General features: G+C 54.6%; 7 protein-coding genes across 7 annotated transcripts; 4 read left to right on the top strand and 3 right to left on the bottom strand.

The window, feature by feature from the left end:
* The first annotated feature begins 1,149 nt into the window (after positions 1–1,149).
* On the top strand, positions 1,150–6,393 carry BDZ99DRAFT_419907 (uncharacterized protein). The gene is made up of 2 exons (XM_033716903.1): positions 1,150–5,483; positions 5,534–6,393. The coding sequence occupies exons 1-2, from the start codon at positions 1,203–1,205 to the stop codon at positions 6,116–6,118; spliced, it is 4,866 nt and encodes a 1,621-aa protein (XP_033575618.1). The 5' UTR covers positions 1,150–1,202; the 3' UTR covers positions 6,119–6,393.
* Positions 6,394–7,164: 771 nt separating this feature from the next.
* BDZ99DRAFT_446263 (uncharacterized protein) lies at positions 7,165–7,881 on the top strand (the record flags this gene model as incomplete). The annotated part of the gene is made up of 3 exons (XM_033717962.1): positions 7,165–7,530; positions 7,623–7,693; positions 7,794–7,881. Exons 1-3 carry the CDS (start codon positions 7,399–7,401, stop codon positions 7,879–7,881), a joined length of 291 nt encoding a protein of 96 aa, XP_033575619.1. The 5' UTR covers positions 7,165–7,398.
* Positions 7,882–8,610: 729 nt separating this feature from the next.
* Positions 8,611–9,245, bottom strand: BDZ99DRAFT_60335 (uncharacterized protein). Its single transcript, XM_033728757.1, has one exon. The coding sequence runs from the start codon at positions 9,156–9,158 to the stop codon at positions 8,643–8,645; it is 516 nt and encodes a 171-aa protein (XP_033575620.1). The 5' UTR covers positions 9,159–9,245; the 3' UTR covers positions 8,611–8,642.
* A 2,145-nt stretch (positions 9,246–11,390) lies between these two features.
* On the top strand, positions 11,391–12,588 carry BDZ99DRAFT_464499 (uncharacterized protein). The gene is made up of 2 exons (XM_033720334.1): positions 11,391–12,284; positions 12,390–12,588. Exon 1 carries the CDS (start codon positions 11,743–11,745, stop codon positions 12,247–12,249), a length of 507 nt encoding a protein of 168 aa, XP_033575621.1. The 5' UTR covers positions 11,391–11,742; the 3' UTR covers positions 12,250–12,284; positions 12,390–12,588.
* Positions 12,589–12,982: 394 nt separating this feature from the next.
* Positions 12,983–13,927, bottom strand: BDZ99DRAFT_478120 (integral membrane protein-like protein; the record flags this gene model as incomplete). Its single annotated transcript, XM_033722152.1, has 2 exons — positions 12,983–13,759; positions 13,811–13,927. The coding sequence occupies 2 exons, from the start codon at positions 13,925–13,927 to the stop codon at positions 12,983–12,985; spliced, it is 894 nt and encodes a 297-aa protein (XP_033575622.1).
* Positions 13,928–15,516: 1,589 nt separating this feature from the next.
* Positions 15,517–16,404, top strand: BDZ99DRAFT_60495 (uncharacterized protein). The gene has a single exon (XM_033728758.1). It carries the CDS (start codon positions 15,708–15,710, stop codon positions 16,158–16,160), a length of 453 nt encoding a protein of 150 aa, XP_033575623.1. The 5' UTR covers positions 15,517–15,707; the 3' UTR covers positions 16,161–16,404.
* Position 16,405: 1 nt separating this feature from the next.
* On the bottom strand, positions 16,406–20,748 carry BDZ99DRAFT_534948 (uncharacterized protein; the record flags this gene model as incomplete). The annotated part of the gene is made up of 4 exons (XM_033726544.1): positions 16,406–16,701; positions 16,943–18,930; positions 18,983–19,099; positions 19,130–20,748. 4 exons carry the CDS (start codon positions 20,746–20,748, stop codon positions 16,649–16,651), a joined length of 3,777 nt encoding a protein of 1,258 aa, XP_033575624.1. The 3' UTR covers positions 16,406–16,648.
* Between the last annotated feature and the right edge of the window lie 105 nt (positions 20,749–20,853).

The following is a 20,853-nucleotide window of genomic DNA, read 5'->3' on the forward strand; positions in this document are numbered from 1 at the left end:
TGTCGTCTTTTCCCTCTCAGCCGCGTCGCGACGCAGGGCCCGTCCGCCCCGGGCGCAACTGCGGTGATGTTCAGGGCTGCCGCGATGCCTTGACTGCATCGCAGATCGACGCGGCACAGACTCGCCGCCACAGCTGCAGGCCCCCTTGGCAGATCGGCGTGGTTGCACGGGAGGGGAGTGAAACGGCTGCTTGCCCCGACAGGGTTGGAGCCTGTCCGACATGGATCATCCGTGTTGCGTAAGCCACGCATCGTCATCAGGCATCACGTCGGAGACGTCTTCCAACTTTTGCTTGGACGGCGAGCGCCTGCTGCGAGGATGGCACCAGGTTTGCACCGATCGCCGTGTGTTATTGTACTTACTATAGGCTCCAGATGCCTGTCTCGGCGTGCAGCAGAAATGCAACCCCCGGCTGCGTGTGCCAGAACCCTCCATCCCGGCGTCTGGGGAGACCTCCTCCAGGCCCGCAGATCACTCTTGCAGGCGACAGAACGGTTCTTTGCTCTTCTATCTCTTCCATTATAGTGCTGTACAACCAGGTCTCTACCTATTCAATCTCTCCGTCACGCAGCTGTTTGCCCAGAAAACTCATGCTGCCGCTGCCAACTCCCCAGCAACACGGCACGGAATCTTCCCCGTCTCAACTTTCCCTACCCGTGAGCGGTAGGAGGTCGGAGAAATAGAGTATCAAGCCTAGACTCGATCTTCGTGCCCTCGCCCCGTCCCCCCAGGGCTGCAGGTTCAAGCGTATCGACGATTCGTAGGGATGATCCGCCCAAACCTGCCCAGCCACAGCTCCACGACCGTCCCACGACGCCGGGCGCCGCTCACGTCGCACCACCTGCTCCGACGCAATGCTCAAGCCCCGCTCGAGGCTGGTGCTGTGACGCAATGCCCGCCAAAAGCGCAGAGAGCTCTCCAACTTCTGGCCACACAGGCCGGGCAGATGCGCCTCTTGCACGACGCGACGGCGCCATGCCAGCCGCAAAACAAGTTTCCCATCCCTCCCATCCCTCCATTGCCATGGGCCCCCAACACTGAGGCGTGAGCTCCCCTGTCGCCCACCATGCACCATCACTGGAGCTTCCGTTATCTACGTCATTGGGAACGATGGCAGACAATTCCCTCTTTATGAGTACTGTCCCCTGTGCAAATCAACTTCTCTCTCTATACATATACGTCGCCAATTGACGTGTACATGCATGCCCTCCAATTCCTCTCCTCCAAGCTACGCTTATTACTCATTTCCTCCAACCCCAAACAGAATCTCTCCTATTACCTCTAGATCTAGAAGAAACACTCCCCAGACAGACCGCACATCACACTCACACACAATGCCCTCGCCAGCAGCTGGAAAGGGTGGAGACGCTCCCCGAACTCCCACAAAGTTAGGCCGCAAGCCCCAATCGAGTGCCACATCAAAGCTCGGCCAAGGCACAAAAACCCCACCAGCACAGAAATCAGACGACAACGCGCCATCAACAGAAGACGCGCCTGAAGTACCTGAACGGCCGTCGGAAGGTGACGTGAAGGGCAAGGCCGGCGATGCTGCCAAGGCGGCGGAAGACACCAAGGACTCAGCCACATCCGAAGCTGAGGACACCACAAGCAAAGTCTCACAAAAGGGCGACCTAGAAGAGGCCGAGCCAAAGCCAATTGACGACGACGATGACGCCCTGCTCGGCCGCCAAGAGGAAGCCGAGGAGACCGGCGACGATGCCACCGAGAAGGCTGGCGACGAAGCCGAAGACACCGCCGAAGATACTGCCGACGATGCCACTGACACCGCAGGCGAGGCCGCCGAAGGTGGCCTGAAAAGTGCACGAGGACTTGCTGGCAAAGCATCGGGCTTGGCTGGCAAGGCGTCTAAAGATCCAGCCGAAGCTGCCAAGGAGGGCGCCGATGATGCTCAATCCGCGGCTGGTGAAGCCGCCGATGAGGCCCAATCGACCGTCGGCGAAACCACCGATGGTGCCGAGGATACCGCTGGCGAAGCTGCCGAAGGTGTCAAAGGCGCCGCAGATGAAGCCAAGGAGGGCGCCGAAGAGACTGTGGGCGAGGCCAAGGAAGGTGCCGAAGTGGGTGTCGATGGAGTGAAGGACACCGCTGAGGAAACCACCGGCCAAGAACTACCCGACACCCCTGACCTCTCCATCCTCAAGGGCCTCGAAGTCAACGAGGAGGGTTTGATCAAGAACGCTGATGGCAAAATCGTCGGTAAACTCGTGGAAGGCGACGCTGAAGACCTCGCTGGATACACCATCGGTGACGACGGCGAGATACTAGACGACGACGGTGACCTCGTTGGTCGCTGCGAAATCACCCCCGAATACCAGGAAGAACTCACCGAACAAGCCAAGGACGCCGGCCCCAAGTTGCCGGGCCTCGACGTTCTCAAGGGCCTCACGGTCGATGCCAGCGGCCAGATCCTTAACGAGGATGGCGACTTCGTTGGCATACTTGTCGAGGGCAACCCAGCCGACCTCCAGGACAAGGAGTTCAACGAGAACGGCGAAATTCTTGATGATGATGGAAACGTCATTGGCCGTGCTAAACTCCACCCTGATGCCGCAGATCTAGTCGATCAGGACGGCGACCTTCCCGAAGGTGCTGACGGCGTCGCTGGTGAAGCTGGCCAAACCGTCGATGGCGCCAAAGAAGGTGCCGTTGAGGGCGCTGAGGAAGGCGTTGAAGGTCTTGAGGACGAACTCCCCGGTGTCGAGGCCCTCGAGGGCAAGGAAATCAACGAAGATGGCGAAATCCTCAATGAGGATGGCGAAGTCATCGGACAACTTGCCGAGGGCAACATCGACGATGTCAAGGGCCTCACCGTTAATGAGAAGGGTGAGGTCGTTGACGCCGAGGGCAATGTTCTCGGAAAGGTCGAGCTTGCCGAGGGTGCTGCCGAGAAGCTCAAGGAAGCTGCCGGTGGTGCTCTTGACATCCGCATCCTCGAGGGACTCAAGGTTAACAAGAAGGGCAAGGTCCTCGACGAGGAAGGCGAGGAGATCGGTGAGCTCAAGGAGGGCGAGATCAAGGACTGCGCCGGCAAGACTGTCAACGAGAAGGGTGAAGTTGTCGACAAGGAGGGTAAGGTCCTCGGCAAGGTCGACATCGTTCCCGGCGAGGCTGCCTTTGAGGCCCAGAAGGCTCTTAAGGAGAGGCTTGGCGAGGCCGAACCTCAAGAAGTCATCCCCGAGCTCGACATTCTCGAAGGCCTGAAGGTCAACAAGAAGGGACAGATTCTTAATGAGGATGGTGAGCCAATCGGAGAGCTCGTCGAGGGTGACCTTGCTGCCTGCGCAGGAAAGAAGGTCAACGAAAAAGGTGAAGTCCTCGACAAGGACGGAAACGTCATTGGAAAGGTTAAGACTCTTCCCCAACAAGCCGAAGAGGCTGTTGAAGGCGCTGAGGAGACTGCTGAAGGTGCTGAAGAGGGTGCTGAAGCGGGTGGTGAGGAAGGAGAAGCCGAAGAAGCCGGACCTGAACTACCTCCTCTCTCAATCCTCGAAGGCCTTACTGTCAACAAAGCCGGCAAGCTCGTCGACAGCAACGGAACCATCGTTGGTGAGCTTATTGAGGGCGATGCGAAGAAGCTCTCCAAGTCTGGAATCACTGCCGACGCCGAGGGTCAATTCTGGGACAACAAGGGACATGTCATCGGACGTGCCCAGACTGTCCCGGTCGAGGAGGGCGAAGAGGAAGCGCCATTCGCTGGCCTCGAAGGCCTCATCGTCGTCAAGGATGGTCTCGTCGAAGATGAGAATGGCAACACTGTCGGCAAGGTCGTCGAGGGTGACGCTAAGAAGCTCATCGGCCGTGCTGTCGACGAAGATGGAGATATTATCGATAAGAAGGGCTCCGTCGTTGGCCACGCCGAGCGCTACGAGGAGCCTGAGGAGGAAGCCGAAGCAGAGCCGGAAGACCTATCCATCCTCGCCGGCAAGGTCGTCAACAAGCAAGGCAACGTCATCGGAGACGAGGGCGTGCCAATCGGTCGCCTGGTCGAGGGCAACGCGAAGGACCTCGCCGGCAAGAAGTGTGACGAGAACGGGCAGATCTGGAACGATTCTGGCAAAGTCATTGGCCGCGTCGAGTTGATCCCTCTCAACGAGCGCGAGGTCAAGCCCGAAGGTATCTTCGCCGGCCTCGAAGGCCTTCGCGTCGTTCCCGACGGCAAGATCGCCGATGAGGATGACAACATTGTTGGTTATATCGTCGAAGGCAACCCCAAGCGTCTCATCGGCCTTGCTGTGGACGAGGACGGTGACATTCTTGACAAATACGGCAACGTCAAGGGCCATGCCGAGCCTATTGAGGATGAGGAGGAAGTCCCCGCTGATCTCTCCATCTTGGACGGGCTTACCCTGAACAAGCAAGGCTTTCTCGTTAACTCCGATGGCATCCCCGTTGGACGCCTCGTCGAGGGTACTCTCGCTGATCTCGCTGGCCGCAAGAGCGATGGTGAAGGTCTGATTCACAATGACACTGGAAAGGTGGTCGGCCGATGCGAGCTCATTCCCGAGAACGAGCGCGTCACTAAGAAGGAGGGCCCTTTCGCCGGTCTTGAAGGCCTCAGGGTCGTTAAGGATGGCTTTGTCGAGGATGGTGACGGCAACCGCGTCGGTCAGATCACCGAGGGCGACCCCAAGAAGCTAATCGGAAACGCTGTCGACGAAGACGGTGATATCATCGACAAGTACGGCAACGTCAAGGGCCACGCTGAGCCATGGGAAGAAGAGGAAGCCGAGGAGGTTGACCTTTCTGCCCTGGCTGGCTGCATTGTCAACAAAGCCGGCAACGTCGTGGACTCGTCTGGCACTATCCTCGGCCGCGTTGCTGAGGGTGACCCGTCCACCATGGTCGGCAAGAAGGTCGATGGCAAGGGCCAGATCTGGGACAACGAAGGCAATGTCATTGGTCGCGCTGAGCTTGTCAAGGGAGCTCAGTCCGGGCCTGAGGGACCCTTCGCTGGCTTCGACGGCAACACCGTCGCCAAAGACGGCACCGTTCAGACCCCAGATGGGACTATCATCGGACGTGTCATCGAAGGTGATGTCAAGAGACTTGTTGGCCACACGGTCGATGAGGATGGCGACATCAACGACAAGAACGGCAATGTCATCGGCAAGGCTGAACGCTGGGAGCCAGAAGAGAAGGAGCGCAAGATCAACCCTATGGCTGGCCTCCACGTCAACAAGGAGGGCGAAGTCCGCGATCAGAACGGCGATATTATTGGTAGACTCACTGCTGGTGACCTTGGCCACTGCGCTGGCCTCGAGATCGACGACAACGGCTATGTCATCGACAACGACGGCAACAAGGTCGGTGAAGTCACTCTTCTGGAGAACATCCAGGAAGAAGAGGAAGAGACCGATGAGGAGAAGAAGAGGAGAGAGGATGCCGAGCTGGCCGAGAAGATGGCAAACATCTGCCAGCAGACCCTCGAGCGGATCCAGCCGGTCTGCAAGCAAATCACAGAGGTATGTCTTCCTGTCATCACCCGTCCGCGATTATTACTAACAACTCCTAGTACATCGAACAAGCCGACCGTACCCCCCGTGATGAGCTCGACGAAGAGGAACTCGTCAACAACGTCAAGCCCCTCATCGAAGAAGGTGGCCGCATTCTCAACGAGTGCAACGGCTCCCTTCGTGGCCTTGACCCCGACGGCCGCATTGCTGCGCAGGCCAAGGGTCGCGCTGGTACCAAGGAGGCTACACCCGAGGAGTACCGCCTCGCGGACTTACTCAAGGAACTCACTGGCACTGTCGTTACCTGCATCGACAACGCGAAGAAGAAGATCTCCGACATGCCGCACGCCAAGAAGAAGCTCAACCCGCTTTGGGCCCTGCTCACCCAGCCACTATTCCAGATCATCGCGGCTGTTGGCTTGTTGCTAACAGGTGTGCTGGGCTTAGTTGGACAGCTACTCAACGGCCTGGGTCTAGGTGGCCTGGTCAACGGTCTGCTGGGTGGCTTAGGCATTGACAAGCTGCTTGGAGGACTCGGTCTTGGAAGCATCGCCGAGTCGCTTGGGGGTGGCAAGGATAAGAAGAAGAAGGGTGGCCCCGGAGGTCTGCCGGTCATCGGCGGCCTGCTTGGCGGTGGGAAGTAAACGGCTTCTGGTTTCTTAGGGTTGAGATTGTACGAAAAGAAAGGCAAAGCGTCAAGCTTCGCGCATGGAGATGAGGGGATGAAGATGGTCTTTCTACAAAAGCAGCGATCTGTTTTTATGTATCACGGTTCTTGTATTCTTGGGTTCTTCTGGACTAAGTTCGGATATGTAAGGTTATGCCTTTTTCGCTTGTCAGCGTTTATTTTGGTTTTCCTTTTTGGGTCTTTGGGTGGGATGGATTGGATTGGGCTTGTTCTGTATATTAGTTACGATAGTAATGGTATAACACTGGATCTCCCTTCATGGGGGCAGATAAACGCTCACCTCCTTTCGAGTAACTATACACCCCCCTTTTCATCTGATCTTCTGATTGGCTCGGAGGGCCGGAACCTTGCTCCGCGCATTTGTTTTCACGTGCATCTACACGTGTATAGCCTTGCCGATTTGTATAGCCTCACGCATAGCCTTACGTACGAGCTCACGTACGGCTATATTTACAGCTAGCCTCACGTATAGCCTCACGTACAAGCTCACATACGAGCTCACGTACGGGCTTACGTATAGCTCACGTAAGAGCTCACGTACGGGCTTACGCACAAGCTCACGTACGAGCTCACATACGAGCTCACGTCGGCCGTATATACAGCTGCACAAATCAGATAGGCTGCGCTGGAGGCTATATAGCCATGTAATTGCTTGTGTTGTACGTAGCCAATTTGGAGAGAGCATTTGGACTTAGTGAGCAAGTTAAGCGAGCGAATCGGAGGCTACGGAGCAGCCCTCCAAGCCAATCAGAAGGCGGTGAAGTGACAGGGGGAGGGGGTGTGGTTACTCGAAAAGGGGTGTGCGGTTACTCGAAAGGGGGTGTGTGTTTATCTGCCCCCCCTTCATAACCTTCACAGCCTTTGGTGATGTGCCACCGTATAAGAATTAAATATTTCTGCCTCACCTTCTGGGCACGTTATGCACCCTTATCACACCGCTATGTCATTCCCCACTTTCCCGCAGTGTTCCCAGACTTTGCCAGCCCCTCTAACTCAACTCAGCCTAAGGCTCCCCTTGCTTCTATTAAAAGCAAACGCCATCAGCTGACCGCGTGGCTGGGCGCGTTCGCGCTACGTCTAGAATGCCCTTACCCCGCCCGCGATCCTCTTTATCTTCCCCCGTTAGTCCCCGCAAACTGCCTCTTTCTCTTCCACCCAACTCCAAGTTCTCCCACCGCTCAGAAACGCATTCACCACATCCCGAATCTCAAATCTATCTCAACCAACATCTTCATAATGGCCAAGGGAGACTCGTCATCGTCCAACGCCGCGGCTCAGTCCTCCTCGGGCGCGGCCTCATCCGGTGGTGCTGGATCTGGATCCGGCTCTAGTGGGTACACGTACACCAGCTCGGGCGAGAACAGCCAGGCATGTCCTCCCTCCCCTTTCATCCGTCCTCCTCCCTTCTCCTTCATCATCCTTCTCTCCTGTATCATCTCTAAACAGCCGGTGTGGAACAGGGCAACCACTACTGCGCCCGCGACTACGGCTCCAGCGCCAGCAACCAGAACTCGTACCACTATTCGAACACGTAAGCCGCCCCTTCTCCGCGATGTGTTGTCCATAGAATAGCGAGGGAGCTCTACCTCTCCACTCGGGGTTGTTTTGAGGTGCTGATGAATGTGTGATAGGGATGGGAGTTATTACTACTCCAACCCGAACGGCAGCACGTATTATAACGATGGTAATGGCGGGTCGAGCTATTCACGGAACGGATAGGGCGCTTCCAGCATGATGGCAATGCTTGGATAGAGGTAGTTAGTAGATGCGATAGGTAGATCGGAGCTTGCGGCGGTGGAGATGTGCCGTTGATGTGGGCGGGATGCCGACCCACCTATTCAGGAATGGAGTGAATTTCTAATCCTGAGCCTTGAGTGCTGATGCAGATCTGATGCAAGTGATGTGGATTTCAGATCTCATGATGTTCTCGTGATCCGTGACTAACCCACCCCGTTCTCAACTTTAAAACCTTCAACTCGCGAAAGAAAGTTCACTCAGGGAGGAGCTTCTCCCAGCTCGGGGTTCAATACTTTTAGCCGGGATGGCGGATGTGCTCTCCGGGCTGGGAGGGGCAGCAACTTTGGCACATCAAATCTTATGGGTCCTGTTGTGGTTGGGAATCAAATGAGCAAAGAGACAGAAACATGGCTAGAGTGTGTGTTGCGTGATCGCTCACACAGCGAAGACCACAGCAATGTGCAGCAATCGGTATGGAGCGGAGCGCAATGGTAGTGTGTCGTCGGTTGGGAGGTGGTGGCAGCCAGTCACACGCCTCTATTCTCCCTTGTTTCTCTCCCTTTCTCCTCCTTACGGAGTTGCACTACCTCCCTTACGAAGTTGTGTTGCTCCCTTGCTCTCCCTTGCTGTCCAGGGAGCCTAGTTACTCTATATAGTCCCTCGTTACAACCTTAATACAACTCATGCTTTCCTCACTGATCCTTTGCCCGTCCTACGCCAGCTGCCAGGTGGTGATGGGAGCATTACGACCAACCTCTGGGCATAGTCTCTGAAAAATTAGAGACGGAGGGCTTGTAGACTGAGACATGTCGTCGTTGGGAAGAATCGGTGATTACGTTGTTAGGGTAGAGGAGGTGGAGCGCATCATCGTCCGTGGACGAGCTGCAAGCACCCTCCCCATGCGTCTGTGGTCGGGCGGTTCGTTCCTGAGCCCACAAGCCATGGTTGCTGCAGGACGAGTTATGTTGATCGAACTCACTCCAACGCCTCCACCTCCGCCAAGTGCCATGGCATCTTCTGTGGTGTCCTTTGAACACTTCCTCCACTCTCTGCCCCGTAGGCCGACGTTGTTCATCCACACCCACTCCATCGTCTGTCTCAGAATCCGATTTCAGGAACCAACATGACATTTTGTACTTCCACTTTTTGACCTCCTCGTTCCCTTCTCGGCCAAACGAAGAACTCTTTCCTTGAAAAAGACGACGGGCACAGCGAGCGGGAGGTTTTATACCCCTAAAAGGTATTAAGCCTCGTGCCATCAACGTGATACTCACATGACTTCTGCACCAATGGATTGCTAGCGAGCGGAGGAGTGAAATAATATTCGCGTGGTGCGCACGTGCTCGTTCCCCACAGTCCTGCGTAAGTTTGGGCACTCTCTTACCACTGCTTAGGGTACCCCTATAGGCTTTCAGAACTCCGAACACGGTGTCAAGGACGATGTAGCGAAGATTAGGTAGTCCTTTGATTGGCTGGCTAGATGCTAGCTAGGCTACTCCTCACGGCGGTGTTGAGTGAGCAAGAGCCACACTCAGGCACTGCCATCTCGATGCGCTGAGACTGAAGACCTATGAACCCATCGTTAAGGTCGATGCAGTGGAGAATGGACTACCTTTGGACTGCCGGAATACAGAACAACGGGGCTACTCCTGACAGTGTCACCGAGCAAGTAAAAGGGAAGCCCCAGCAGCCCTATATCCGACTAGCCAACCTTGCAATCTAGGACTAATGAGCTCCAGAGAGAAGGTGCATAGAAGTACCACTGCTTAAGGTACCCGACTAGCGCTTTTGATGACTCAGCAATTGCAAGACATTTTAAGCGGGTATGGACTCGATCGCCTCCATATAGCTCCCGGACGTTATGACTTGCTTAATGACTAGTCGGCCTTATCGAGGTTCCCTGGTGCCTACCATGTAGACCTCCGGGATTTTAGCTTAGGGGTCCAAGAACATCCAGCCCGGCTCGATCGAACTGGCTTGGGATACACTGAATCGCACATACGCGTTGGTATATTAGACTGCAACTGGAGCCTCAAAGAGAACAAGTTCTTGTCTACCAAAGATGGGAAAGTCAACGCTATAACCTCTTGGACCATTCTTGATGTAGGGACAATCAGGAGAGTAGCCTCACTAGGACAGCCACGAACGTCACCTACCACCTCAGAAAAACAATCACCTTCGACCCCACCTGGAGTGGAGTACTAAGCCGATGGTCCTGCCACTTAGTCAGCGCTTACGCAATGTAAAGCTATTTCCCGCTTCCGGAAGGGGATATAAAAGCGTCGACGTGATCTTCGGAACTCACAACCTCTGCACCAAATCTTCTTCCCACAACGCCACCACCACCACCCTAGCTCCAACACAGTACAAAATGTGCACCAAATTCCGCTTCGACGACCTCCCGGGCGAGCTTCGCAACAAAGTATACGCCTACATCCTCAAAGACCCCATCGCCATGAACATCACCCTCAACCCCTCAAACAACCGGCGCATCAAAGTCGCCGGAGCTATCTCTCACAACTCCGCCTCGGCCCTAATCCCCTTCAGCACAATCAGCCAAAAAGCCCGCGACGAATCCCCCGGCCTCTTCTGGGCGCAGAACACCTTCCGCGTGCTCGAACACTTGCACAAGACCCCTCCGCACGAGGTCGCGCGGGCCTTCCTCCTCGCCATCGGACCCACCGGCCGCAAGCTGTTGCAGAACCTAAGCCTCGTCAACGCCGGATCGCTCGTCGCGGCTTTGGGCCCCGACTTCAGGTTCGAAGGCGCCCCCCCCCAGTGGGCGTCCCCGACGTGCACATCCCGACGTATGTTCGCCAGGCGGGCCACAGCCTGCATGTTCTGAGCATCCAGCTTAGCCGGTGCCAGAGTCTTCAGAAGATCTATGTCGAGCTTGAACTGGAAGAGGTGTTTTCGTGGTTGGCGAGTGGGCCGGGTGAGCTCGTGCGGTGGCAGCAGCAACGCCTGGCGGGCGCTGGGAGGATGCGTCAACCGGCGGGATCGGCAGGGGAGGGGAGCTTGGCGCGGACGTACGACACTACTCCGTTGAGCTTGTGGGTGTCTGTTGCTCGTGCGTCGCGGCTTAAGAAGTTGGAGATCGCGTGGAAGCCGTTGGACGATGCGGCGGCGGACTTGTTTGTGAATGGGGGGAGGAGGGATTGGTGGAGGCAATCGTCAACTGACGAGCTTAAAGGCGCCGCTGTGGAGTATCTGCGGGCGTACTTAGAGCCCGGTTGCAGCTTCGTCGTTGTCGTCGCAGAGGAGCCATTTGGGATTTGACCTAGAGGTAGACGTTGAAATTCAGAGGTGATGCTGGAATTCAGAGGTGATGTTGGAATTCAAAATACCAAACAATACTGGTTAAAACAAGCTGTTTGAGACGATGCAAACAAACCCATCTGTAGCCTACATTAGATAAATCAACTGCCCTCCTGTGGAGGCTACGGCTTTCTGTAATTCAACATAGACCCGATCGCGTTCGACGTCTATCTCAACCCTCACAACACGCCGCCCTACAACGTCGTCAACCCTGCCAACGGCACCAACACGCACTTCAAGGTCACCGGAGCCGCGACTAACCACTCCGCATCCGCCCTGATCGCCTTCAGCATCATCTGCCGCAAAGTACACTAGGACTCCACCACTTTCTTCTGGCTACAAAACACCTTCCGCGTCCTGGAGAACGCGCACAAGACCGAACCGCACCAGAACACCGGCGCTTTCCTGGCAGCCATCGGGCCTCTTGGTCGGAGCCTACTGAAGAGCCTCAAGCTCATCAACGTCGGCCCCATCAACGAAGGTTACTGCCCGGACTTCCAGCACTTCGGTGAGGGGCAAGTCGGCATGTACATTTGCGAGGTCAGCCGCAATCTCCACGTCACGACTACCCAGCTCGGTCGGTGCCAGAATCTTCAGCGACTGTACGTCGACATCGACTTAGCCGAGGTTTTCTCCAGGTTGACTGTCCACGCTCACAAGCTACGATCGTGGCGCGAGGGACGCGTAGCAGCAGCATCGGCATCGGCAGAGAAGGACTCAGAGGGATCGACTCGGCCAGCGAAACGCCGGCGCGTGGAAGAAGCGAAGCGGCCGGACACCCCTCTCAACATGCGGATCTCCGCGGCCCAGACCTGCGGACTCAAGCAGCTGGAGGTTACGTGGGACGCGAGCAACCGGGGGGCTAAAAATCTGTTCGCAGGCGATAGGCAGTACGATTGGGGAGAGCCGCCTCACGAGGAGCCCAAAGCGGCAGTCTTGGGCTACCTCCGTGCCTTTCTAGAGCCCGGTTGTGAAGTGGTGGTCGTCGTGGAGGACATCGTTGAGGGTGATTTCGTGCATCCAGTCGAATAGTAGGGATAGCTCCAAGTCGGAGGATTTTGGGGACCCTAAAGGATCAGTATCGGTTCTTTGACGCGTTGTGATGTAGTAGGAATTATACGAGAGGATGACCCAGGCACTTAAGGACATCAGGGGAACCTTTGAATGCTTACTTGTTTCCTGGAGATTCGAGACGGACTGGGCCCGAGGACCCCAGGTAAAGATTGTACTGAGCTATGTGCTCTTTGGTCATGAGATAGACTTTAAATAGAACCTTTGGAGAAAAACTTTCCTCCATTACACATGACGGCACTTCTCAATACTCGATTCATTACATCAACCATGTTAGCAGTCAGTAGAGACGTTGAGACCCTAAACTAGGAAACTTACGTCTCAAATAAATATTCAGAGTGCGGTGGATCCGCCTCTGTAGTGATATGTCCCTGTTATCGATTCTAGACTTCTAAATTCTACCGGAGCACTGCTGGCATTAGTGAACACTAGAGGCCTCTCGTAATAAGACAGGCCCAATATGGTAATAAATATAATTATGAAGTTGATAGGATATGGGTATCAAGAGTATCAACACCCTCCATGAACGCCCGAGGATCAAAATGAGAGAGAGAAGCCATGTAGATGAGGTCCGTTTGTAGTAGCCGAGTGGAGGGGCAGGTTGCTCGATCCTGCTGAAACCCAATTCGTCCAGACTCGTGAAAATGCATCGAAGCCGTAACCGATGGCGTGCCAGTAGAAAGAGAGTGCACCTTTAACCCTGCTTACCAACATAGGCAGACTGCCTACGCCTCCTGCTCCCAATCACACACTCGAAGCACCAAGCAATACTAGCCAGTATCACCAGCGCTGTAGCCACCCACGTGATGGTCAAAAACTTGGCGCCACGGTGAGCCTCAACGCCGATATGTTTGCCGTACTTATTGACGGTATTGCTCGACTTGTCAATCACGACTGTGACCATAGCAGACGCAATGGCCAGAACGATCCAAGCGAGCGCGGATACCAAGATGTTGACAAGCGCCATAAGCCGGCCACTGGCGAAGATAGCGGCTAGAGCAGCCAGCAGGGCGATGAAAGTGAGGGCGATGCCGGCGCAGTAGAAGCCAAAGACGACTTTTTGAAGAATATGGACCGTCTTGATGCCCTTTTGAATGTCGTCGGGCCAGTCCAGCTCTTTCAGAGTGACGTTGATGCCGTTATCTCTTAGACTGGTCTCCAAAGCGGCAGTGGGGTCGAATTCGTAGCCAGCAGTCGTGTTCATGCATTTGGTAACGTTCTTGTGGATGTCCTTGTGCGATACGGTCGCGTTGACGAGGGGACCCGGGACGTAGGAACCGTAGCAGTAGTCGAGGATGTGGGCGCTGTAGAAGTCTTCTAAGCCAAGCTCCTTTGCTAGATCGCCCACGAGATCGTCGATTTCGCCATTGAAGGCGTTTGTGAGGTTGTGGAAGAGGACCGAGAAGGGGTCGTTGGGGTTGCCAGCGGTTGACGAATTCAGCAGGTTTTGGCCAATACGTGAGGTGTTGAGCTGGTGGTTCGAAGTCAGCGTGGCATGGGAGGTTTTGAGGGCAACGCTTACAGTGACGAGGTGATAGTTCTCCATGAAGTCCCTCTTGTGCCCTGCGAAGAGACACAGAAACGTGAGTACCAGTGACCCAGCGCAGAAGAGCGCCGGTACGAGGGCGGTAGGACGCATCGTGTTGGAATGCTAACGACACTAGATTGTATGCGTGCTGTCAGGAGTATGTACGGACTTCTTAGTAGTAGTAGATGGTGAGCGAGTGAGTGGCCTAAATGTGACTGGCACCAAGGAGCGTATATAAAAAGGGCAGCCAACGTCACTGCACAATGCATTCCATGGGCGTGGACCTGGACCTGGACCTGGGGCCCACAAACAAGGAACGCAACTTCTCTAGCCTCGTGTTTCCACGAGCCAGCCACCAGCCACCGCTACAGCGGCTCGAATAGGCCAAGTGTTGTGACGTGTCGCGAGATGGGCGCGCTGGACGTCGACGATGGCGGTTGAGAGGTGCGAGTTGACTGGTCTTGCGCCAGGGGCAAACGTCATGAAGCGCCAGGGTCCAAACCTTGTTTCATCCCTGCCACCATGCCCAGCCACATCAACTCTCCACTCTCGACCCAGGAAATGACATCCCACATCACGCTGAAGTTTATTCAAAGGGAACAGATCTGCGAGTTTCTATGTTCGCGCGGTAGCAACTCTCCGTCGGCTAATTGAGTTCTGCTTGAAGATGAGGCAGAGATTTCCTTGGCAACATTGATTCAACCGCAGCACAGTGACAGTCCGGCACTGCTATTACTTTGGATCGTACCCACAACACCGACGAACCACTCATGTGGCTATGGAAATATCTACGCATGCAGACTGAGCCTCACCGTTGTGGGTTTCTGTGTCTTTAGTGCTCAGACGCGTTCGCTCCACCTCCAGTAAAGTTCACGCGGCAGAAGCACGAATAGAAATCTCCTCGAGCTTGAAACCCTCTCAACTATCTATTACAAAGTGGAGACAATTCCTACCTTTGTAGTATTGGACAAGGTGCCCCAGGTGGAGCTTACGCGGACTGCATATCGCCACACCACAGCCACAGCTCTATTCGACGATCCCCCGCACCCCGTCCACCACCTGCATGATGCCGTTTGAAACAGACTACGACCGCGCATAAACCCTATCTCGAATACCATCCACGTCGTCGTTTGGTGACATTGAAAAATCCTGTAAAGCTCACTTATGCTGCTGCATCTGCGGGGAGTGAGCCAGAATTATGTATGCCCCTGCTCTTTGCATGGCGAGGGCGCGATCTCGGAAGGCAGAATAAATTCGTAAAGTGCTCTAGTGGAATAGATCACATGACAGTCACGTGCCTTGCCCATTTCTTCCGCCCGCGATCTATAAAGCCTCTTTCCCACCTCTTTCCTCAGTTTCTACAGAGAAGGGAAAGTAGAGCTGCTAGGCATTCGAAATATCGACGAATTGTGCGCATATGAGTTCGGTGTGGTCGCCGTCAACATCTTGAACGTCAGTCTGATGGCCGGGAAAGTCTGCGCTCTCTTCAAAATGCGGTGTCTGCAAGCGTGATGGCTTGGAGGCTTCAGAACGATCAGGACATGGATTTTGATGAGTACCGGTGGGGGAGAAGGGAGTGGAGAGGGCAGATTTGAGTGATGAGGAGCAGCACCGAGGTATTTTTCTGACCTGCATTGCGAGTTTAGGAATATGCGGGATGGGATTGGTTGATATCAAGGAAAGTGGTGGATGGCGGTGTGTATCATCGCTGTGGTTTTTTACGTAGGTGATGGCAGCGGAGGTAGTTATTGAGGCTAGTGCATAGACCTTCCGTACGTAGTTAGCGCTCTGCTAAGCGAGGAAAACCAACCCCTCGCTCATCGCCAGCCCTCATACACCACAAAGTCGCGATGCTAGATGCGTTTTCACGCGTTTAAATTTAGCAACCAACATGCCCCGTTGGCCTTACAAAAATACGGATTTACGCCATCATACGAGCAAGCGGAGGGCAAGGAAGCTTAAAAAATGGGTGACGATTTCTACAGAAGCAGTTCTTACAACTAATGCAATTCTCGCTTTAGAGGCAGCAAAGCAGGCAACAGCAGACGCTGCAGCTGCTGCAAAAGCAGCTAAGACAGCTGCTAGCGCTATTAAGCAGCTTGCAAAGGACAAAGAAGCCGTTCAGCTACAGCTAAGGAAGGACGCTCGAGCTATCGCCAAGACTACACGAGAATTACAGGCCGCTGCCGAACGCGCATCAGGTGAAGCAGGCAAAGCTGCTAAGCAGGCAGAGAGGGCCTGTATAGCAGCAGATAAAATAGCACGTGCGAAGCAAACTACAGAGGCAGTTGCTGAGGCCCTACGAGCTAAGGAAGCGGAACACGCTGCGCAGCAGCTCGTGTAGCAGCAATTAGGTGCGCTTGAGCATGCCGAGCAGCAGTTAGCTACTGCTAAGCAGCGAGTTAGATGCTGCTGCACGAGCTGCTAAGGCCGCTAAGCAGGCAAAGGGTGATAGCAGTAGTGATGAGGATGCAGTAGAGAGCGATGGCAGCACGGAGAGCGAGGACAACGACGTATAACTACTCTACCAAATTATTTGCTACATACGGAAGCTCCATACAAACGTAGAGCTTCAAAAACCGTGAATATTCCTTGTCTTAGTGTTATTCTGCGTGATTGTGTGTGGAAATGCTGGTGTCATACAAATCTTTGGTGTTCGCGGCACTAGTTAAGCTACGGAGTAGACTTAGCCGCAATAACCCCGTCACCTACGTTATGCTAACTACCAATCCTCCGCCATTCGCTCGCTCGTACGATGGTTTCGATCTCCCCAGTACCTTTATAATCCGACAGCCATTAGTAGTGCCAGTGTACGGTTTTTGAACAAGCACATCAAAGTTCGTCGTGCTCTTTGTTGATACACCTCAAAACCTCAACCCATCGACCTACCACATCGTTAGATACGAGATATATAGCAAAAGATCTTCGATTGCCTAATCATCACGTGAGTATCCCTTGAGCACGTGAACTCCTTTCAACTTCTTCAAACCGTCTAAACTACCGACCACTTGACCCCTATCACGCTCCTCCTCGCCTCAAACTCCCCAACCCTGTACACCGCATTCCTAACCATCAGCACCGGTTCCGCATGCATCAGCCCCACCAACTCCTCCACGTATACCATACCTACCGCAAGCACCAAGAAAAAGAGCAGTTTAACCCACCACCTCCTCCACGCACTCTGCACCCTACCTCGAAATACAAGATTCCGTGACGTGCGCAGCACAGGCGCTACCACTCCCTCCGCCCGCCATCGCACCGAGGTCGCCGTCTCAACAGCCCACCCGCCCACAGCACTTACGCCCTCAAAGACCGCACTCACGAGCTGGTAAAGGGGCATCCACAGCGCTCCCATCATCGGCAGCACACCCACAACTTCCCACCCCACCGCGCCCCCAATCACAAGATCAAACACATTAACCCCATCCACCGCCCACCGCGTGAGGCACGACAGCCCCACCAAGCCCCCATAGCCCACAACGCGGTAGAGCAACGACCGCGGGAACCGCGTCCACAGCGCATACAGCGGCCGCCCGATGCCTATGAGCACGAGCAGGTAGTGGACCAGCCGGCCGAAGGGCAGGTACCAGAGCAGCGCGCCCAGGACGCCAGCTCCCGCGGCCCAGAGCAGGAGGCTCTGCAGCGGCAGCCAGGACAGCCAGGACCGCGATGGCTGGCGGAACGGCGGTCTGGGGGCAGGTCGCTGTTGGGCGGCGGCCGCGATGCTCGCCACGATTTCCTCAGCGACCTGGCTCGCGATCTCGGCTGCGAGGAGAGCTTCGTCTGTCGTGGCGGAGACGCTGCGGGCGGGGTTGGGCGAGGGGCGGGATGGAGGCTGGGGAGACTTTGGCCAGGCGCCAGGCGGTGGCGGGCCTAGCAGATCTATGGGCGGCGGGTGGATGATGATCTGGAGGGGTTGGGGCCTGGGGGGCTCCCAGGGAGCGTCTGGCCGGTCGGGTTGGTCGGGTGTGCCAGGCTGCTCGACGTCGTCGTCTGGGGCGCCAACCAACCATTTACTCAGAAGCTGCCAGGGGCGCCATAAGCTACGATCCGGTGGTAGCTCTGGCCAGTCGTTCGGGAGCAGGTCGTAGAGGTTTGCGGGGAGGGGGTCGATTTCTGGCCGGAGAACGGCGGCTCTGATTACGGGATGTTCCCACAGGTCTGGATATTGGGGGTTCCGAGGTAACGACAGTGATGCGCCCGAGTTACGATTGTCCTGTTTGCGATTGCCCTTCCTTCTAACCACTAGATGGTCCCTTAAATCTGGATATCGAGGATCACGACTTGACAAGGTCACCTGACAGTAGCCAATGACGCCACCGTTTTCATCCCTAATCTCGCCCTTGTCACCGACAATACGCCTAGCAAGCTCTTTGACATCACCTAGCCAGACCCTGCCAATGATCGTACCATCCGCGTCTCTGACAAGTCCATCCTCATCAACCTTAAGGCCTTCAAGGGGGCGTGCGTCCTGCTCCATCAGTGGCTCATGGTTGATTGGGAAAGGCGTATTAGGGGAGTCGACAGGAGAGCTGAGAACGCTTTGGTAATAAGAATATGCCGGCGGGTAGGCCTGGTCGTCTTGAGATGTGCTGTCTTGCTGCTGGTCGTTGGGAGGCGAAAAGTGTAGAGGCGGCTTACCCAGAGGCGAGTGTCCTGGAGACGGTTTCCGTTGGGGTGTAGTCGCTCTTTTTCCGGGGCCCATTGTCTTTGCCATCAGCTCCCTTGTTAGGGGTGGAGGTCGTTTCTTTGGAGGTGATCTTCGAGGCGGGGTCTTCTCAGGTGAGTTCTCTTGGGGTGGTCTATGTTGAGATTCGGCAGGAGCAGGATCGCTCGGAGTGGGGTCTGTTAGAGTAAGACTATCATGAGCTGCGCCAGTGTGAGGCGGAGGTTCGTCGCTTTGAGGGGTCTCTCTAGGATATGGGGTCGCAGGTCTTGGAGGTAGACCGCTTTCGTACCTCAGTCTCTTCCTTAGATCTTCGATGGTAGCTGGGTGATCAAATCGTACCTTCTTCACCTTGGGCTTTACACTGGCAGCAGGAAGCGCACGACCTCTCAATACATGATCAAGGACTTCCCAAGTCTGTCTCAGCGAACGAATCGAAGAATTGGAACTAGTTCAAAGATCATCAGTAAAACACATAAATTTTAGACTACTTAACTTACCTGGTCTGAGTTGGAGAAGGCGGAGAGTTCATGCCAAAAACCTCCTTGAATTCTTGATCTGGGTCTAAGAAGACCGTCTTGGGAGCCGATAGCTCCCTCGGCTTGTAAGGGTTGTATCTGCAAAGGTAGTATGCGTAGACTGCATACCTCATCTCGAAGTGCCCGGCCTCAATTTCATCCATCGCGCTCAACAGCCAAACGAGGTTCCTGCTGAAATTCTTCTTGAGCTCCTTCCCAACATTCGATGATGGACGATATTGATCAACTCTGTACTGAACCCTTTGGGACAGAACCCTTATTAGATTTTCATGATTCTTCTTTCGTTCTGCTGGAAAATCTGACGCGGTCGCAGCAAAGTGCACGCACATGGGTATATGGAATTCCTTGAAATGCTGCACCAAACGATGAAGGCTGATGTGCTCATTCGTTTGCTTTAACTTGTCATTCGCCTTCGTGAAATGGCAACTTGGACCGCAGTCATGGAATGGAGGTTTTCTGAGGTCATACCTCGCCTTACCCAAGAGCTTCAGTATCGCTTGAAACTCCGAGGCGTCGTTCAGAATCTCTTGTCCAAACGAAAGATCTTCCGGCTCGGGATTGATTTCGGCAGCCCATTTCAGTAACCCGGCGACCACTTCTGTCTCGATCCTACGAGTTAGATTAGTGCAGTCCTGCTCATTGATGTCATCTCTTTTAGCAGACACAAATTGCTTGACGATTGGTTTGATCTCCTGCTCTAGACGGACGCGGATGTCAAAGAGGCCCGATAGGATGTTCACTCGTAAAGTCGAGGATGGTTTGCCTGGCTCTGGTAGCTTGACCGTATTGTGGATTATAATCGCCCGCACTAGCTTATCCTCGGTTCCCGTGCTAAATTGTGTGTCTTTCTCCCACAATTGGCCGTCTTGGCCAAGGATACAGGGGCGGCCTCCTGCTTTCACACGTAGAAAGTGAGTAAGGACGTTGTCCATTTCCGTATAGAAGGCATGCAGCGTCGGTGCACACTCTTCCGATTCCCAGAATCCCCTAAGTTCATTTAAAATCATTTTCTGTACACTTTGGGCGGTCTTGGCAATACTGTCTTGTCCTATTTTCAATTGGAATGCTTCTGGGTTGCAGCAAAAATAGCGAAGCTGATCGAGGATATACGGGCTTCTCCAAAAAGCTTCTAGGGCGGCCAGATGTTGGAGTGTACGGATATCGGATGGATGTACTGTGATCCCCGCTTCTCGTATCGTTTCTTCTGCTGGCTGTATGTATACATGTAACTGTTTCGTATTGCCACTACCACCGTGAGCAACCTCAATAAATGGATTTGATGCTTCTGACACGGAAGAATTTATGGGCGGTGACGATGGAGGCTGGAATCTCGATTGTGGCATCGTAGGATCGACGGTAGGTACCCAAGGCTTGTAACCAAGAGGTTCGAGATCTGATACCTCCGGCTGCGGTTCCCAGACTACCTTTCTTTTGGCTCGGGTACTGCTTGAAATCAAGGTATTTCCTGACGTTGTATCATTATTTGAAGATTCGCTGATTTGCGAAGTCCTTCCGTTGACAGACGCGGCAAGGCGTCTGGCCCTCCCCATTCGCTCCTTCCTAATGCGCTCTTTCTCTGGCCATTCCCAAAGCGGTGCTGCTGTCTCTACTCGCTTGACAGGACTGAATTGATGGCCATCGTAGGAGTGGAAGAGGTACTCTCTGCGTGGATGAGGCTCGTTTCTTCGCTCAGGATAGGGTTGGAAAAGGCACTCTTGGCGTGACATCGCTTCGAAGGTGATTGAAAGGCTTGGTAGTATATTTACTCACTCCAAGAAGGAGTGGAGTTCAAGATGCTGCGATGTTCGTGTAAAGAGATCGCGAATGGTCGC

This window comes from Mytilinidion resinicola (assembly GCF_010093595.1).
Source record: "Mytilinidion resinicola strain CBS 304.34 unplaced genomic scaffold BDZ99scaffold_12, whole genome shotgun sequence".
In the NCBI taxonomy this organism is placed as follows: Eukaryota; Fungi; Ascomycota; class Dothideomycetes; order Mytilinidiales; family Mytilinidiaceae; genus Mytilinidion; species Mytilinidion resinicola.

Bases quoted from the DNA above. Each gene is read 5' to 3' on its own strand.
- BDZ99DRAFT_464499 (XM_033720334.1), top strand. From the start codon at position 11,743: ATGTACATTTGCGAGGTCAGCCGCAATCTCCACGTCACGACTACCCAG.
- BDZ99DRAFT_419907 (XM_033716903.1), top strand. From the start codon at position 1,203: ATGCCCTCCAATTCCTCTCCTCCAAGCTACGCTTATTACTCATTTCCT. The intron at 5,484-5,533 runs GTATGTCTTCCT...AACAACTCCTAG, and splicing joins TCTGCAAGCAAATCACAGAG to TACATCGAACAAGCCGACCG.
- BDZ99DRAFT_60335 (XM_033728757.1), bottom strand. From the start codon at position 9,158: ATGGCACGAGGCTTAATACCTTTTAGGGGTATAAAACCTCCCGCTCGC.
- BDZ99DRAFT_60495 (XM_033728758.1), top strand. From the start codon at position 15,708: ATGCCCCGTTGGCCTTACAAAAATACGGATTTACGCCATCATACGAGC.